This window comes from Scyliorhinus torazame, chromosome 8, assembly GCF_047496885.1.
Source record: "Scyliorhinus torazame isolate Kashiwa2021f chromosome 8, sScyTor2.1, whole genome shotgun sequence".
Taxonomy (NCBI): domain Eukaryota; kingdom Metazoa; phylum Chordata; class Chondrichthyes; order Carcharhiniformes; family Scyliorhinidae; genus Scyliorhinus; species Scyliorhinus torazame.
In genome coordinates this window covers 159,292,189-159,312,290 of record NC_092714.1, presented here as the reverse complement: position 1 = coordinate 159,312,290, position 20,102 = coordinate 159,292,189, and the positions used below count along the sequence as shown (strand labels likewise).

The window sequence follows — 20,102 nt, the reverse complement described above, 5'->3', positions numbered from 1 at the left end:
GGACGGCTCCACACTGCCTGAAGACAACGATCTGATACACCAACCACGTTTGGCATCGGTGACCCTCGACCAGTCGCGGCCCCGGATGCTCCAGAGGACAACGACAAAGGTGCTGGTGAACGGCCACGAGACACCGTGTTTGATCGACTCGGGGAGCACGGAGAGTTTTATTCACCCGGACACGGTAAGACGCTGTTCCCTTGTAATTCGGCCAAGCACCCAAAAAATATTCCTGGTGGCGGGGTCCCACTCCGTTGAAATCAAAGGGTTCTGCATCGCAAACCTAACAGTGCAGGGGAGAGAGTTCAAAAATTACCGGCTGTACGTCCTTCCCCACCTCTGCACTCCCACCCTCCTGGGGTTGAACTTCCAATGCAACCTTCAGAGCTTAACATTCAAATTTGGCGGCTCTATACCCCCACTGACTATCTGCGGCCTCGCGACACTCAAGGTCGAACCGCCCTCCCTGTTTGCGAACCTCACCCTGGATTGCAAACCCGTCGCCACCAGGAGCAGACGGTACAGCACCCAGGACCGGACGCTTATCAGGTCCGAAGTCCAGCGGCTGCTGAAGGAAGGCATAATCCAGGCCAGCATTCGTCCCTGGAGAGCCCAGGTGGTAGTAGTGAAGACAGGGGAGAAGCAAAGGATGGTCGTAGACTACAGTCAGACCATCAACAGGTACACGCAGCTAGATGCGTACTCTCTTCCCCGCATATCCGACATGGTCAATTGGATTGCACAGTACAAGGTCTTCTCCACCGTGGACCTTAAGTCCGCTTACCACCAGCTCCCCATTCGCCCCGGTGACCGCAAGAACACTGCCTTCGAAGCAGACGGGCGGCTATACCACTTCTTAAGGGTTCCATTCGGCGTCACAAACGGAGTCTCGGTCTTCCAACGAGAGATGGACCGAATGGTTGACCAGCACGGTTTATGGGCCACGTTCCCGTACCTCGACAACATCCCCATCTGCGGCCACGACCAGCAGGACCACGACGCCAACCTCCGCAAATTCTTCCAGACCGCTAACGCCCTCAACCTCACCTACAACGAGGAAAAATGCGTGTTTAGCACCGACCGTCTAGCCATCCTTGGCTACGTAGTGCGTAATGGAGTGATAAGCCCCGACCCCGAACGCATGCACCCCCTCATGGAGTTCCCTCTCCCCCACTGTACCAAAGCCCTGAAACGCTGCCTGGGCTTCTTTTCTTATTACGCCCAGTGGGTCCCCCAGTACGCAGACAAAGCCCGCCCACTAATCCAGTCCACTACTTTTCCCCTGTCGACAGAGGCCCGCCAGGCCTTCAGCCACATCAAAACGGATATCGCAAAGGCCACGATGCGCGCCATCGACGAGTCCCTCCCCTTCCAAGTCGAGAGCGACGCGTCCGACGTAGCTCTGGCGGCCACGCTCAACCAAGCAGGCAGACCCGTGGCCTTTTTCTCCCGGACCCTACACGCTTCGGAAAGTCGCCACTCCTCAGTAGAAAAGGAGGCCCAAGCCATAGAGGAAGCTGTGCGACATTGGAGGCATTACCTAGCCGGTAGGAGATTCACTCTCCTCACTGACCAACGGTCGGTAGCCTTCATGTTCGATAATGCACAGCGGGGCAAGATAAAAAACGACAAGATCCTGCGGTGGAGGATCGAACTCTCCACCTACAACTATGAGATCTTGTACCGTCCCGGAAAGCTGAACGAGCCGTCTGATGCCCTATCTCGCGGCACTTGTGCCAACGCACAAGTGGACCGTCTCCAAGCCCTCCACGAGGACCTCTGCCACCCGGGGGTCACTCGTTTCTACCACTTCATAAAGGCTCGCAACCTCCCTTACTCCGTCGAGGACGTCCGAACAGTCACCAGGAACTGCCAAATCTGCGCAGAATGCAAACCGCATTTTTTCAGGCCAGATAGAGCACACCTGATAAAGGTTTCCCGTCCCTTTGAACGCCTCAGTTTGCATTTCAAAGGCCCCCTCCCCTCCACCGATCGCAACACGTACTTTCTTAACGTCGTTGACGAAAACTCCCGCTTCCCCTTCGCCATCCCCTGCCCCGACATAACCGCGGCCACGGTCATTAAAGCCCTCGGCACCATCTTTACCCTGTTCGGTTTCCCCGCCTACATCCATAGCGACAGGGGGTCCTCCTTCATGAGTGACGAGCTGCGTCAATTCCTGCTCAGCAAGGGCATAGCCTCGAGCAGGACGACCAGCTACAACCCCCGGGGGAACGGGCAGGTAGAGAGGGAGAACGGAACGGTTTGGAAGACCATCCTACTGGCCCTACGGTCTAGGAGTCTCCCAACTTCCCGCTGGCAGGAAGTCCTCCCGGATGCCATTAATTCTATCCGGTCCCTGCTGTATACCACCACTAACCAAACGCCTCACGAGCGCCTCCTTGTCTTCTCTAGGAGGTCCGCTTCTGGAACGTCACTTCCGACCTGGCTGGCGGCCCATCCTGCTCCGAAAGCATGTGCGGGAGCACAAATCAGACCCACTGGTGGAAAAGGTACATCTATTCCACACAAACCCGCAGTACGCCTACGTGGCGTACCCAGGCGGCCGACAGGACACGGTCTCTCTGCGGGACCTGCTGCCCACCGGAGCTCCCCCCCCTGCCCCCCCCCAACACAAATCACCTCCCCCTCACTCCCGCCGGTACACCCCACAGCCACCCCTTTCCCGGGGGGATCGGTCCTCCTCCCAGGCCCGTCCAGGAGTAAGGAAACAGAAGGGGACAGCGCGATGCTCCCAGAGTCGACCGGACCCGAGCCAGCACCACCACCACCACCCGGCCTGAGACGATCGGAAAGGGCGACCAGAGCACCATCTCGACTCATCGAATCGACTGAAGATGTATATAATTCAGTGGCCCAGTAAAGCGGCATTGTTGTAAATTGTCAACGCTGCAAATCGGGTAAAATGTGAATAATTTGGTGGTCCAGTAAAAGCGGCATGATTGTATATAGTTCAATGGTTAAGGTACCGACCCTGTAAACCCCTACCACCATACCACCCACCACCCCGCCGGGTTCTTTTTTAACAAGGGGAGAATGTGGTGGTATGTATTAGGGGTAATACGGTACACCAGGAATGCCGAGGAACTATTGGAGGACAGATGCTGGATCCCGATTGGATCCTCCACCTACTGGGCTCCACCCAGATAGGAGGGGTATAAAAACCTGGGTTTAATCCCCGCAGTTGCATTCTGTGACTGAGCTAGTGTTCAATTCTGGTCGCCACACTACCAGAAGGATGTGGAGGCTTTAGAGAGGGTGCAGAAGAGATTTACCAGAATGTTGCCTGGTATGGAGGGCATTAGCTATGAGGAGCGGTTGAATAAACTCGGTTTGTTCTCACTGGAATGAAGGAGGTTGAGGGGAGACCTGATAGAGGTATACAAAATTATGAGGGGCATAGACAGAGTGGATAGTCAGAGGCTTTTCCCCAGGGTAGAGGGGTCAATTACTAGGGGGCATAGGTTTAAGGTGAGAGGGGCAAGGTTTAGAGTAGATGTACGAGGCAGGTTTTTTACGCAGATGGTAGTGGGTGCCTGGAAGTCGCTACCGGAGGAGGTGGTGGAAGCAGGGACGATAGTGACATTTAAGGGGCACCTTGACAAATACATGAATAGGATGGGAATAGAGGGATACGGACCCAGGAAGTGTAGAAGATTGTAGTTTAGTCGGGCAGCATGGTCGGCACGGGCTTGGAGGGCCGAAGGGCCTGTTCCTGTGCTGTACATTTCTTTGTTCTTTGTTTGCTGGGGAACGTGTCTGAACAAGTCTGCTCAATAAAGCCTCGATTGAAGTTCTTTACGTCTCGCCTCGTGTGTGATCGATGGTGCTACACCCTCTTAATGGGCAGGGCTCTTCCCAAACATGTACCTCTCTGGGGTACTGCTGTAGGTACATGTATTTTTCCATCTGGCTGATATTCTTCCGTTGAGTGATTTGGACAATGTGGGTAGTGGACCCAATCCTAACCTCTCCCTCCTGGTACTGTTTCTCTATGACTGGCTTTCCCGAAGGTCTGCGTACCATGCTTCAGTGATAGAAGCCTCACATTCTCACACTATATCAGTCCTGACCACTTAGGTGAGAAATTAACTAAAGGTAATATAACCAATTTTACTTTTGTTTTCCAAATTATCATTGCAATTTAAAAGCCCACTACTTCTTACCAGCTTGGAGCTTTGACTAACTCCAGCTCCAAATCTCTCATTTCTAGGAACGATTAAATTGTAATAACAAAGAACAAAGAATCCTTCTGGTAGTGTGGCGACCAGAATTGAACACTATTCTCCAAGTGTGGCCTAACTAAGGTTCTATACAGCTGCAACATGACTTGCCAATTCTTATACTCAATGCCCCGGCCAATGAAGGCAAGCATGCCGTATGCCTTCTTGACTACCTTCTCCACCTGTGTTGCCCCTTTCAATGACCTGTGGACCTGTACTCCTAGATCTCTTTGACTTTCAATACTCTTGAGGGTTCTACCATTCACTGTATATTCCCTACCTGCATTAGACCTTCCAAAATGCATTACCTCACATTTGTCCGGATTAAACTCCATCTGCCATCTCTCCGCCCAAGTCTCCAGACAATCTAAATCCTGCTGTATCCTCCGACAGTCCTCATTGCTATCCGCAATTCCACCAACCTTTGTGTCGTCTGCAAACTTACTAATCAGACCAGTTACATTTTCCTCCAAATCATTTATATATACTACAAAGAGCAAAGGTCCCAGCACTGATCCCTGTGGAACACCACTGGTCACAGCCCTCCAATTAGAAAAGCATCCCTCCATTGCTACTCTCTGCCTTCTATGGCCTAGCCAGTTCTGTATCCACCTTGCCAGCTCACCCCTGATCCCGTGTGACTTCACCTTTTGTACTAGTCTACCATGAGGGACCTTGTCAAAGGCCTTACTGAAGTCCATATAGACAACATCTACTGCCCTACCTGCATCAATCATCTTAGTGACCTCCTCGAAAAACTCTATCAAGTTAGTGAGACACGACCTCCCCTTCACAAAACCGTGCTGCCTCTCACTAATACGTCCATTTGCTTCCAAATGGGAGTAGATCCTGTCTCGAAGAATTCTCTCCAGTAATTTCCCTCCCACTGAAGTAAGGCTCGCCGGCCTGTAGTTCCCGGGATTATCCTTGCTACCCTTCTTAAACAGAGGAACAACATTGGGTATTCTCCAGTCCTCCGGGACATCCCCTGAAGACAGCGAGGATCCAAAGATTTCTGTCAAGGCCTCAGCAATTTCCTCTCCAGCCTCCTTCAGTATTCTGGGGTAGATCCCATCAGGCCCTGGGGACTTATCTACCTTAATATTTTTTAAGACACCCAACACCTCGTCTTTTTGGATCACAATGTGACCCAGGCTATCTACACCCCCTTCTCTAGACTCAACATCTACCAATTCCTTCTCTTTGGTGAATACTGATGCAAAGTATTCATTTAGTACCTCGCCCATTTCCTCTGGCTCCACACATAGATTCCCTTGCCTATCCTTCAGTGGGCCAACCCTTTCCCTGGCTACCCTCTTGCTTTTTATGTACGTGTAAAAAGCCTTGGGATTTTCCTTAACCCTATTTGCCAATGACTTTTCGTGACCCCTTCTAGCCCTCCTGACTCCTTGCTTAAGTTCCTTCCTACTTTCCTTATATGCCACACAGGCTTCGTCTGTTCCCAGCCTTTTAGCCCTGACAAATGCCTCCTTTTTCTTTTTGACGAGGCCTACAATATCACTCGTCATCCAAGGTTCCCGAAAATTGACGTATTTATCTTTCTTCCTCACAGGAACATGCCGGTCCTGTATTCCTTTCAACTGACACTTGAAAGCCTCCCACATGTCAGATGTTGATTTGCCCTCAAACATCCGCCCCCAATCTATGTTCTTCAGTTCCCGCCTAATATTGTTATAATTAGCCTTCCCCCAATTTAGCACATTCATCCTCGGACCACTCTTATCCTTGTCCACCAGTACTTTAAAACTTACTGAATTGTGGTCACTGTTACCGAAATGCTCCCCTACTGAAACATCTACCACCTGGCCGGGCTCATTCCCCAATACCAGGTCCAGTACCGCCCCTTCGCTCGTTGGACTGTTTACATATTGTTTTAAGAAGCCCTCCTGGATGCTCCTTACAAACTCCCCCCCGTCTAAGCCCCTGGCACGAAGTGAGTCCCAGTCAATATTGGGGAAGTTGAAGTCTCCCATCACCACAACCCTGTTGTTTTTACTCTTTTCCAAAAACTGTCTACCTATCTGCTCCTCTATCTCCCGCTGGCTGTTGGGAGGCCTGTAGTATACCCCCAACATTGTGACTGCACCCTTCTTATTCCTGATCTCTACCCATATAGCCTCACTGCCCTCTGAGGTGTCCTCTCGCAGTATAGCTGTGATATTCTCCCGAACAAGTAGCGCAACTCCGCCTCCCCTTTTACATCCCCCTCTCTCCCGCCTGAAACATCTAAATCCTGGAACGTTTAGCTGCCAATCCTGCCCTTCCCTCAACCAGGTCTCTGTAATGGCAACAACATCATAGTTCCAAGTACTAATCCAAGCTCTAAGTTCATCTGCCTTACCCGTAATGCTCCTTGCATTAAAACATATGCACTTCAGGCCACCAGACCCGCTGTGTTCAGCAACTTCTCCCCGTCTGCTCTGCCTCAGAGCCACACTGTCCCTATTCCCTAGTTCTCCCTCAATGCTCTCACCTTCTGACCTATTGCTCCCATGCCCACCCCCCTGCCATACTAGTTTAAACCCTCCCGTGTGACACTAGCAAACCTCGCGGCCAGGATATTTATGCCTCTCCGGTTTAGATGCAACCCGTCCTTCTTATACAGGTCACACCTGCCCCGGAAGAGCTCCCAGTGGTCCAGATAACGGAAACCCTCCCTCCTACACCAGCTGTTTAGCCACGTGTTTATCTGCTCTATCTTCCTATTTCTAGCCTCACTGGCACGTGGCACAGGGAGTAATCCCGAGATTACAATCCTCGAGGTCCTGTCTTTTAACTTTCTGCCTAGCTCCCTGAACTCCTGCTGCAGGACCTCATGCCCCTTCCTGCCTATGTCGTTAGTACCAATATGTACAACGACCTCTGCCTGTTTGCCCTCCCCCTTCAGGATTCCCTCTACCCGTTCGGAGACATCCTGGACCCTGGCACCAGGGAGGCAACATACCATCCTGGAGTCTCTTTCACGTCCACAGAAGCGCCTATCTGTGCCCCTGGCTATAGAGTCCCCTATTACTATTACTCTTCTGCGCTTTGACCCTCCCTTCTGAACATCAGAGCCAGCCGTGGTGCCACTGCTCTGGCTGCTGCTGTTTTCCCCTGATAGGCTATCCCCCCCGACAGTATCCAAAGGTGTATATCTGTTCGAGAGGGGGACAACCACAGGGGATTCCTGCACTGACTGCCTGCCCTTTCTGGTGGTCACCCATTTCTCTGCCTGCACCTTGGGTGTGACCACATTTACATAACTGCGATCTATGACGCTTTCCGCCACCTGCATGCTCCTAAGTGCATCCAATTGCTGCTCCAACCGAACCATGCGGTCTGTGAGGAGCTCCAGTTGGGTGCACTTTCTGCAGATGAAGCCATCCGGGACGCTGGAAGCCTCCCGGACCTGCCACACCTCACAGTCAGAGCACAGCACCCCTCTAACTGACATTGCGTCAATTAATTAAAATTAAAATTTGTCTTTTTTTTTTTTAAATACTTTTTTTTAAATTTCAAAGTTACTGTCAACTATCTGTTTCCTAGCACTAGATTTCTAATAGAAATGCGATAGCTAACTATAATACTCTCCGATCTCTGGCTTAGATATCCTCTAAATTATAATTAAGTTATTATGTTTAATTAGTTACCAAATACTCAAAATTGTTTTAAAATTTAGGTTAGAATCCCAACCAGCCACTCTGGCCACAGCTTTTCTGTGATGTCACTTCAGTTTCCCCCCGACACACACAATTTGAAAAAAGGTATAAAAGTAAAAATAAATAAAAATCACTTACTTACCTTCTGAGTGTCTTAGATGTTCTCAGGTTCTCTCACTGACAGAGACTGCTCCTCCACCTCCGAACCTTGACCTGCACAATGCTAATAATGTAATAATAATATAATATGGCACTTACCTTACACCAATGGGTCTTATTATTAGGTTAGAGGAGGAGGGCGGGTGGGAGACACTACACGTGTAGTGTCTCGGGTTTCCTCTCCACCAGAATTTATTGGTTGGGGGGGGGGGGACACTTGCCAGAGGTCCGCGGGTCGAACTTCTGGTTCCCGCCTTATATAAAAACAAATAAAACAGAAAAGAAGAACAGACACGGGACCAGGCAAGGCTTTTTAAATTCACTACTCACCTCCCAGAAGGCCCCTGCGCACCGCTGCCGCCGAAATCCAAAGGGCTGCTCCTGTAAAGGTAAGGCTTTTTAAATTCACTACTCACCTCCAAGAAGGCCCCTGCGCACCGGTGCCGCCTAAATCCAAAGGGCTGCTCCTGTAAAGGCAAGGCTTTTTAAAGTAAGTACTCACCTCCAAGAAGGCCCCTGCGCACTGCTGCCGCCGAAATCCAAAGGGCTGCTCCTGTAAAGGTAAGGCTTTTTAAATTCACTACTCACCTCCAAGAAGGCCCCTGCGCACCACTGCCGCCGAAATCCAAAGGGCTGCTCCTGTAAAGGCAGGCTTTTTAAAGTAAGTACTCACCTGCCAGAAGGCCCCTGCGCACCGCTGCCGCCGAAATCCAAAGGGCTGCTCCTGTAAAGGTAAGGCTTTTTAAATTCACTACTCACCTCCAAGAAGGCCCCTGCGCACCGCTGCCGCCGAAATCCAAAGGGCTGCTCCTGTAAAGGCAAGGCTTTTTAAAGTAAGTGCTCACCTCCCAGAAGGCCCCTGCGCACCGCTGCCGCCGAAATCCAAAGGGCTGCTCCTGTAAAGGTAAGGCTTTTTAAATTCACTACTCCCCTCCAAGAAGGCCCCTGCGCACCGCTGCCGCCGAAATCCAAAGGGCTGCTCCTGTAAAGGCAAGGCTTTTTAAAGTAAGTACTCACCTCCTGCAGGGATTATATGAATAGAATTCATATAATCCCTGCAGTGCAAAAGGAGGCCATTCACCCCACCAAGTCTGCATCAACTCTCAGGAAGAACCCTCTGGCTTACTCCCCTGCCCTATCCCCTTAACCTGCACATCTCTGGACACTAACGGGCAATGTTAGCATGGTCAATCCACCCAACCTGCACATCTTTGGACTGTGTGAGGAAACCGGAGCACTCAGAGGAGTGTTAAAGAGTCATCCATACTCAAATGTTCGCTCTCTTCTCTCTCCACAGATACTGTCAGACTTGCTGAGATTGTCCAGTATTTTCAGTTTATGCTCAAGATACTGAATGGCCCACTCCTCTTTCTAATTCATATATTTGCTTAGTGACAGAAAGTTGAGCTTAAGTTTCATTTTAGTGAATCGGCTATCCCTGAGGTTTCCACTTCTTTTGTGCTGGCACTAGAAAGAGACATAGTTGTTAGTCTGAGCTACAGTAATATTTGTTTCCAATTTCCGTCGCCTTCAGATGCTGGGTGCAGGCTCTGATGGTGGGCTGCTGGATGGTGAGAAAACAGACATCGTGGTTCCAATGAAACTTGAAAGACTGGACATATTAAGACTGACCTTCAAGGCATCTACTGAAGCAGTGATCGCTGACTCACTTTGTTTATTCATCTTCGAGAGCCTTGCTGTTGCAGAGATCTCATGGTCTTGCACTCTGTCACACATGAATAATAGAAGGGCAGGACGGTGGCACAGTGGTTAGCACTGCTGCCTCACGGCACCAAGGTCCCAGGTTCGATCCTGGCTCTGGGTCACTGTCCGTGTGGAGTATGCATATTCTCCCCGTGTTTGCGTGGGTTTCACCCACACAACCCAAAAGATGCACACGGTAGTTGGATTGGCCACGATAAATTGCCCTTAATTGGAAAAAATTAATTGGGGACTGAAAAGTTTTTTTAAAACATGAATAATAGACTCCTTCCATTTCCCCATCATTTTATCCTTATTCGGGGGAGCCACAATGCTGCCAAATCACTACTTTCGTTGAGGCCCTCAGATCAAGGTCCCAAAGTTCCTCCTACCTCTGTTCTCCATGGAGGTACATCACAATGCCTCCATCCACTTTCAGTTCCTTATGCTCACAGCTTTATCCGTGTGAAAACATTCCTTACTCATGATCCACTTCCTCCAACTAAGTACACTGTATCTTTTATGTGGGGGCAGGTGCTGGACCCGTAGCGATGGTGAGCACAGGATAGGAGATGTGCAACTTGAAGTGTTTGGCTGGCCCTCTGGTTCTCCGCTCTCTCTGAGCTATCATCGAATAAGTTAAAACACATTATTTACCTTTTTGAACGCTCAAATGGTTCTTTGAAGAAATAGGCCTAGAGACAAAGCGTATTGAGGTACCTCGATATTCCACATGCTGATCAGGCAAAATCTTATCATCCTTCCCAATATGCTCTCAGCACTTTCACTCCTACCTGGTTGCTTTCCTCGGAGCTTCACAATGGGATTCAACTCTTCACCCTCGTGCGCACCAAAATGTTTTGAGATTGGATCAAATGACAAAGTTGAGTGTTTCCAAGCAAAACCTACTTAACATTTTACCTATTCGACTCTGGTCCAAAGGTGAGGAGGTGATTGTGAACTTTGATGCAAGACTAAGCATCTTCCTTCAGTGCAGCCGGACCTGGCCGGGGGGGGGGGGGGGGGGGGGGGGGGGGGGGGGATTCTCTTTACATCCTGTTCATATTCTGCCTCGGTCCATTATTATCATTGATCAGGGAACGTTGCGGAGACATTGATGTGATGACACTGTTTACGAGGCAGTTTGCCTGTGCTTTTTTCTGCAGCAGGAGTACAACAAAGTATCTGAATCACATCAGTAGCTGCAGCAATGTTAACCAAAACTTCAACCAGCAACTTCATAGATCATAGAATTTCATAGAATTTACAGTGCAGAAGTAGCTCCATAATCCACTGGCCGTGACCTGGTTTATACAGATATGAGCAAAGCCAGGTGCTGAAATGGCAGAATATCAAATTCATTACATTGGCCATCATTCTCATCTATTTATCTGCTCCTCATCCCCACCAGGTTCGCTCTAACACTGATAAATGGGATGGACTGCTGGGTTGTCCTAGTCCTAGCTGGGATTCCAACCCTCAATCAGAAACCCAGTCTTAAAACAGTTCTAACTTGTAGAATTCCTGGGTTAAAATGGCTCATGTGTTTCTATCCTAGGTACTTTTAAAACATGGCAATGAAACATTCTGTGCAGCTGCCATTCTAAATAAGGACTTTGTGCTAACCTCTGCTGATTGTGCAAACCAATTGCATCCCTTAACAGTTGTCGTGGGTGAGTTTTCAATTTCAGTTTCTGCCTTTCTGAAATCAAATCAGATTTGATGCCATTGTGACGCTGACCTTGTGTTTTATTGTCTCTCCTTTTCTCATTCAAGTACTGCCTTAAACCCAGCTTTGCCCATCGGCATCCTGTTTCTGCTGCATGTGTGTTGGTCATTGTAAGTCCAATCAATGTGACTTGAGGTGGTGGCATTGCCACTAGACTAGTAATCTAGACACCCAGTGAAATACTCTGAGGATCTGGGTTTTAATCCCACCATGGTGAAATTTGAATCAATAAAAATCTGGAATTAAAGGTTAAATGGTGAGCTTGAAACCATTGCCGATTGTCATAAAAACCCATCTGGTTCACTAATGTTCTCTGGGGAAGGAAATCCGTCGTCCTTACCTGGTCTGGCCCACATCTGACTCCAGGCCCACAGCAATGTGAGTGCCTAGAAAGCCACTCAGTTCAAGGCAATTACAGATGGGTAACAAATGCTGACCTTGTCAACGACGCCCACTCCCATGAAAGGTATTTTTTCCTAACCAGCCATCTCATGTCAAAAGGCTTTCCACCAGGGATAGTAACAAGCAGCAGGAACTGCGGCAGGTTTAGGTCTCATATACCCACAGCCAAGGAGTGAGGCCTTGAGTAATGCTACCGGAATTAAAATAAGATGACGAGGTGCACTAAGGCGCGAGGAAGCTGGTATGGATCATAAGCACCAACACAGGCCATTTGGTCAAATGGCCTATATCTGTGCCAAAAATTCTATACAATTTTATGAATCTACTTCTATAATGTTTCTGCAATTTGCAAACAAGTTATAAGTTTTAGAATGTATTTTTTGAAAAACCCGAGGTGTACATTCAAAGTCTATTCTTTTGCTTTTACAATGTTAACTATTTTCAGCTCCATATCCCTTCTGGAGTGCTCATGGCAAAGGGGGAGCATTCTCCTAGTGTCCTGGCCAATTATTATTCTCCCAAACCGTTCAGACGGTATTGGCTAGCTCATTTTTTATTTATGGGATCTCCCTATTATAAATTAGTTGGTGGTTACCTGCAAATGGCTGCATTTCAAAAATAACTAATTGTTGCCTCACAGCGCCAGGGCTCAATTAAGACCTTAGATAACTGTATGGAGTTTGCACTTTCTCCCCATGTCTGCGTGGGTTTCCTCCGGATGTCTCCCACAGTCCAAAGATGTGCAGGTTAGGTGGATTGGCCATGATAAATTCACCTCTATTTTGTGTCCAAAAAAAGGTTAGGTGTGGTTACTGGGTTACAGGGATAGGGTGGAGGTGTGGGATTTGGTTGGGTGCTCTTTCCAAAGGGTCGATGCAGACTCGATGGGCCGAATGGCCTCCTTCTGCACTGTAAATTCTATGATTCTATGGATTGGTCATGGCTAAATTGCTCCATCATATCCAAAGATGTGCAGGTTAGGTGGATTGGTCATGCTAAATTGCTCCTTGGTGTCCAAAAGTAATGTGTCAACCTGGTGAAGCTACAACACAGAAGTACTTGTATGCCAAACAGCATAAGCAGCAAGTAATAGACGAGCTAAGTGATTTCACAACAAACACATCAGATATAAGCACTGCCACATCAACCGTGAATGGTGGTGGACAATTAAGTTACTCACTGGAGGAGGAGGCTCCACAAACATCTCCATCCTCAAATGATGGAGGAGCTCAGCACATATCTGCAAAAGACAAGGCTGAGGTATTCGCAACAATCTTCAGCCAGAAATGCCGATTGGATTATCTATCTCGGTCTCCTCCAGAGGTCCCCAGCATCACAGAGGTCAGATTTCAGCCAATACGATTCACTCCGCGTGATATCAAGAAACAGCTGAAGGCCCTGGATACTGAAAAGGCTATGGGCCCTGACAATATCCCAGCAATAGTACTGAAGACGTGCTCCAGAACTTGCCGCACCCCTTGCCAAGCTGTTCCAGTACAGCTATAACACTGGCATCTACCCGGCAATGTGGAAGGTATATCTAGTACACAATAAACAGGACAAATCCAGCCCAGCCAATTACGGTCCTATCAGTCTACACTCCATCATCAGCAAAGTGATGGAAGGAGTCATCAAGGGGCACTTACTCAGCAGTAACCTGCTCACGGATGCTCAGTTTGGGTTCGGCCAGAGTCACTCAGCTCCTGATCTCATTGCAGCCTTGGTTCAAAGATGGACAAAAGAGCTGAACATAGAACATAGAAAATACAGCACAGAACAGGCCCTTCGGCCCACAATGATGTGCCAAACTTTTGTCCTAGATTAAGAACAAATGAATCTACACCCCATCATTCTACCGCAATCCATGTATCTATCCAATAGTGGCTTGAAGGTCCCCAATGTTTCCGACTCAACAACATCCACAAGCAGTGCATTCCTTGCCCCCACTACTCTCTGGGTAAAGAACCTACCTCTGATATCCCTCCTATATCTTCCACCATTCACCTTAAATTTATGTCCCCTTGTAATGGCTTGTTCTACCCGGGGAAAAAGTCTCTGACTGTCTACTCTATCTATTCCCTCTAGCAAGTCGCCCCTCATCCTTCTCCGTTCTAATGTGAAAAGTCCTAGCACCCTCAACCTTTCCTCGTAAGACCTACTCTCCATTCCAGGCAACATCCTGGTAAATCTTCTTTGCACCTTTTCCAAAGCTTCCACATCCTTCCTAAAATGAGGCGACCAGAACTGCACACAGTACTCCAAATGTGGCCTTACCAAGGTTTTGTACAGCTGCATCATCACCTCACGGCTCTTAAATTCAATCCCACTGCTAATGAACGCTAGCACACCATAGGCCTTTTCACAGGTCTATCCACTTGAGTGGCAACTTTCAAAGATCTATGAACATAGACCCCAAGATCTCTCTGATCCTCCACATTGCCAAGAACCCTACCGTTAACCCTGTATTCCGCATTCATATTTGTCCTTCCAAAATGGGCAACCTCACACGTTTCAGGGTTAAACCTCATCTGCCACTTCTCAGCCCAGCTCTGCACCCTATCTATGTCTCTTTGCAGCCGACAACAGCCCTGCACACTATCCACAACTCCACCAATCTTCGTATCGTCTGCAAATTTACTGACCCACCCTGCAACTCCCTCATCCAAGTCATGAATGCAAATCACAAACAGCAGAGGACCCAGAACTGATCCCTGCGGTACGCCACTGGTAACTGGGCTCCAGGCTGAATATTTGCCATTCACCACCACTCTCTGACTTCTATCGGTTAGCCAGTTCGTTATCCAACTGGCCAAATTTTCCACTATCCCATGCCTCCTTACTTCCTACCATGGGGAACCTTATCAAATGCCTTACTAAAATCCATGTACACTACATCCACTGCTTTACCTTCATCCACGTGCTTGGTCACCTCCTCAAAGAATTCAATAAGATTTGAGGCAAGACCTACTCCTCACAAATCCGTGCTGACTTCCCTAATCAAGCAGTGTATTTCCAGATGCTCAGAAATCCTATCCTTCAGTACCCTTTCAATTACTTTGCCTACCACCGAAGTAAGACTAACTGGCCTGTAATTCCCAGGGTTATCCCAATTCCCTTTTTTGAACAGGGGCACGACATTCGCCACTCTCCAATCCCCTGGTACCACCCCTGTTGACAGTGAGGACGAAAAGATCATTGCCAACGGCTCTGCAATTTCATCTCTTGCTTCCCATAGAATCCTTGGATATATCCCGTCAGGCCCGGGGGACTTGTCTATCCTCAAGTTTTTCAAAATGCCCAACACATTTTCCTTCCTAACAAGTATTTCCTCGAGCTTACCAGTCTGTTTCACACTGTCAAAGAACAAACAAGAACAAAGAAATGTACAGCACAGGAACAGGCCCTTCGGCCCTCCAAGCCCGTGCCGACCATGCTGCCCGACTAAACTACAATCTTCTACACTTCCTGGGTCCGTATCCCTCTATTCCCATCCTATTCATGTATTTGTCAAGATGCCCCTTAAATGTCACTATCGTCCCTGCTTCCACCACCTCCTCCGGTAGCGCGTTCCAGGCACCCACTACCCTCTGCGTAAAAAACTTGCCTCGTACATCTATTCTAAACCTTGCCCCTCTCACCTTAAACCTATGCCCCTAGTAATTGACCCCTCTACCCCGGGGAAAAGCCTCTGACTATCCACTCTGTCTATGCCCCTCATAATATTGTAGACCTCTATCAGGTCGCCCCTCAACCTCCTTTGTTCCAGTGAGAACAAACCGAGTTTATTCAACCGCTCATCATAGCTAATGCCCTCCATACCAGGCAACATTCTAGTAAATCTCTTCTGCACCCTCTCTAAAGCCTCCACATCCTTCTGGTAGTGTGGCGACCAGAATTGAACACTATACTCCAAGGGTGGCCTAACTAAGGTTCTATACAGCTGCAACATGACTTGCCAATTCTTATACTCAATGCCGCGGCCAATGAAGGCAAGCATGCCGTATGCCTTCTTGACTACCTTCTCCACCTGTGTTGCCCCTTTCAGTGACCTGTGGACCTGTACTCCTAGATCTCTTTGACTTTCAATACTCTTGAGGGTTCTACCATTCACTGTATATTCCCTACCTGCATTAGACCTTCCAAAATGCATTACCTCACATTTGTCTAGATTAAACTCCATCTGCCATCTCTCCGCCCAAATTTCCAAACAATCTAAATCCTGCTGTATCCTCTGACAGTCCTCATCGCTATCCGCAATTCCACCAACCTTTGTGTCGTCTGCAAACTTACTAATCAGACCAGTTACATTTTCCTCCAAATCATTTATATATACTACAAACAGCAAAGGTCCCAGCACTGATCCCTATGGAACACCACTGGTCACAGCCCTCCAATTAGAAAAGCATCCTTCCATTGCTACTCTCTGCCTTCTATGACCTAGCCAGTTCTGTATCCGCCTTGCCAGCTCACCCCTGATCCCGCGTGACTTCACCTTTTGTACTAGTGACCATGAGGGACCTTGTCAAAGGCCTTACTAAAGTCCATACAGACAACATCCACTGCCCTACCTGCATCAATCATCTTAGTGACCTCCTCGAAAAACTCTATCAAGTTAGTGAGACACGACCTCCCCTTCACAAAACCATGCTGCCTCTCACTAATACATCCATTTGCTTCCAAATGGGAGTAGATCCTGTCTTATAGAATTCTCTCCAGTAATTTCCCTACCACTGAAGTAAGGCTCACCGGCCTGTAGTTCCCTGGATTATCCTTGTTACCCTTCTTAAACAGAGGAACAACATTGGCTATTCTCCAGTCCTCCGGGACATCACCTGAAGACAGTGAGGATCCAAAGATTTCTGTCAAGGCCTCAGCAATTTCCTCGCCAGCCTCCTTCAGTATTCTGGGATAGATCCCATCAGGCCCTGGGGACCTATCTACCTTAATATTTTTTAAGACACCCACACCTCGTCTTTTTGGATCTCAATGTGACCCAGCCTATCTACACACCCTTCTCCAGACTCAACATCTACCAATTTCTTCTCTTTGGTGAATACTGATGCAAAGTATTCATTTAGTACCTCGCCCATTTCCTCTGGCTCCACACATAGATTTCCTTGCATATCCCTTCAGTGGGCCAACCCTTTCCCTGGCTACCCTCTTGCTTTTTATGTACGTGTAAAAAGCCTTGGGATTTTCCTTACCCTATTTGCCAATGACTTTTCGTGACCCTTCTAGCCCTCCTGACCCCTTGCTTAAGTTCCTTCCTACTTTCCTTATATTCATACAGGCTTTGTCTGTTCCCAGCGTTTTAGCCCTGACAAATGCCTCCCTTTTTCTTTTTGACGAGGCTACAATATCTCTCGTTATCCAAGGTTCCCGAAATTTGCCGTATTTATCCTTCTTCCTCACAGGAACAGGTCGGTCCTGAATTCCTTTCAACTGATACTTGAAAGCCTCCCACATGTCAGATGTTGATTGCCCTCAAACATCCGCCCCCGTCCTCTTCAGTCCCGCCTAATATTGTTATAATTAGCCTTCCCCAATTTAGCACATTCATCCTAGGACCACTCTTATCCTTGTCCACCAGCACTTTAAAACTTACTGAATTGTGGTCACTGTTCCCGAAATGCTCCCCTACTGAAACATCGACCACCTGGCCGGGCTCATTCCCCAATACCAGGTCCAGTACCGCCCCCTTCCCTAGTTGGACTGTCTACATATTGTTTTAGGAAGCCTCCTGGATGCTCGCTACAATCTCCGGCCCGTCTAAGCCCTGACACTAAGTGAGTCCCAGTCAATAGTGGGGAAGTTGAAGTCTCCCATCACCACAACCCTGTTGTTTTACTCTTTTCCAAAATCTGTCTACCTATCTGCTCCTCTATCTCCCGTGGCTCGTTGGGAGGCCTGTAGTAAACCCCCAACATTGTGACTGCACCCTTCTTATTCCTGATCTCTACCCATATAGCCTCGCTGCCCTCTGAGGTGTCCTCCCGCAGTACAGCTGTGATATTCTCCCTAACCAGTAGCGCAACTCCACCACCCCTTTTACATCCCCCTCTATCCCGCCTGAAACATCTAAACAGTAGGATAGTGGATAGTGGTTAGCACAATTGCTTCACAGCTCCAGGGTCCCAGGTTCGATTCCAACTTGGGTCACTGCCTGTGCGGAGTCTGCACATCCTCCCCGTGTATGTGTGGGTTTCCTCCGGGTGCTCCGGTTTCCTCCCACAGTCCAAAGATGTGCAGGTTAGGTGGATTGGCCATGATAAATTGCCCTTAGTGTCCAAAATTGCCCTTAGTGTTGGGTGGGGTTACTGGGTTATGGGGATAGGGTGGAGCTGTGGACCTTGGGTAGGGTGCTCTTTCCAAGAGCCGGAGCAGACTCGATGGGCCGAATGGCCTCCTTCTGCACTGTAAATTCTATGAAATCCTGGAACGTTTAGCTGCCAATCCTGCCCTTCCCTCAACCAGGTCTCTAATGGCAACAACATCATAGTTCCAAGTACTAATCCAAGCTCTAAGTTCATCTGCCTTACCCGTAATACTTCTTGCATTAAAACATATGCACTTCAGGCCACCAGACCCGCTGTGTTCAGCAACTTCTCCCTGTCTGCTCTGCCTCAGAGCCCCACTGTCCCTATTCCCTAGTTCACCCTCAATGCTCTCACCTTCTGACCTACTGCTCCCGTGCCCACCCCCTGCCACACTAGTTTAAACCCTCCCATGTGACACTAGCAAACCTCGCGACCAGGATATTTATGCCTCTCCAATTGAGATACAACCCGTCCTTCTTATATAGGTCACACCTGCCCCGGAAGAGCTCCCAGTGGTCCAGATAACGGAAACCCTCCCTCCTACACCAGCTGTTTAGCCACGTGTTTAGCTGCTCTATCTTCCTATTTCTAGCCTCATTGGCAAGTGGCACAGGGAGTAATCCCGAGATTACAACCCTAGAGGTCCTGTCTTTTAACTTTCTGCCTAGCTCCCTGAACTCCTGCTGCAGGACCTCATGCCCCTTCCTGCCTATGTCATTAGTACCAATATGTACAACGACCTCTGCCTGTTTGCCCTCCCCCTTCAGGATGCCCTCTACCCGTTCGGAGACATCCTGTACCCTGGCACCAGGGAGGCAACATACCATCCTGGAGTCTCTTTCACGTCCACAGAAGTGCCTATCTGTGCCCCTGACTATAGGGTCCCCTATTACTATTGCTCTTCTGCGCTTTGACCCTCCCTTCTGAACATCAGAGCCAGCCGTGGTGCCACTGCTCTGGCTGCTGCTGTTTTCCCCTGATAGGCTATCCCCCCCGACAGTATCCAAAGGGGGTATACCTGTTCGAGAGGGGGACAACCACAGGGGATTCCTGCACTGACTGCCTGCCCTTTCTGGTGGTCACCCATTTCTCTGCCTGCACCTTGGGTGTGACCACATTTATATAACTGCGATCTATGACGCTTTCCGCCACCAGCATGCTCCTAAGTGCATCCAATTGCTGCTCCAACCGAACCATGCGGTCTGTGAGGAGCTCCAGCTGGGTGCACTTTCTGCAGATGAAGCCATCCGGGACGCTGGAAGCCTCCCGGACCTGCCACATCTCACAGTCAGAGCACTGCACCCCTCTAACTGACATTGCGTCAATTAATTAAAGTTAAAAGGTTTAATAAAAATAAATTATATATATATTTTTTTAAAGCTACTGTTAATTATCTGTTTCCTAGCACTAGATTTCTAATATAAATGCGAAAGCTAAATATAGTACTCTCCGATCTCTGGCTTAGATACCCCTCTAAATTATAATTAAGTAATTATGTTTAATTAGTTACCAATGCTTAATTTTTTTAATTTAGTGTAGATTCCCAACCAGTCACTCAGGTCACAGCTTTTCTGTGATGTCACTTCAGTTTCCCCCCGACACACACAATTTAAAAAAGGTATAAAAGTAAAAAGGAGTAAAAATCACTTACTTACCTCCTTACCTTCTGAGTGTCTTAGATGTTCTCAGGTTCTCTCCCTGACAGAGACTGCTCCTCCTCCTCCGAACGGCTCCCGAAACTAGGCCGCGATCTTTTAAAATCTCCGCTCTGACTCGCAGCTCCTGTGCTTTTTAAATCTCCCGGCTCCCTCTCCTCTCGCGCTGTTTTCAATGTCCTCTCTAACAATATGGCCCCTCTCATTCATAAATGAATGCCGGAGGTGAGGTG

The 20,102-nt window shown here is 48.6% G+C and overlaps 1 protein-coding gene across 5 annotated transcripts in view; it reads left to right on the top strand.

Annotated features, from left to right (window-relative positions):
* Positions 1-20,102, top strand: part of LOC140428228 (coagulation factor X-like) — a 306,854-nt gene that overhangs the window by 278,246 nt on the left and 8,506 nt on the right. For all 5 annotated transcript variants that reach the window (XM_072514475.1, XM_072514474.1, XM_072514473.1 and 2 more), the window contains one exon: positions 11,325-11,439. In XM_072514475.1, coding sequence (XP_072370576.1) covers positions 11,325-11,439 — 115 coding nt within the window. The remainder of the gene's footprint in view (positions 1-11,324; positions 11,440-20,102) is intronic.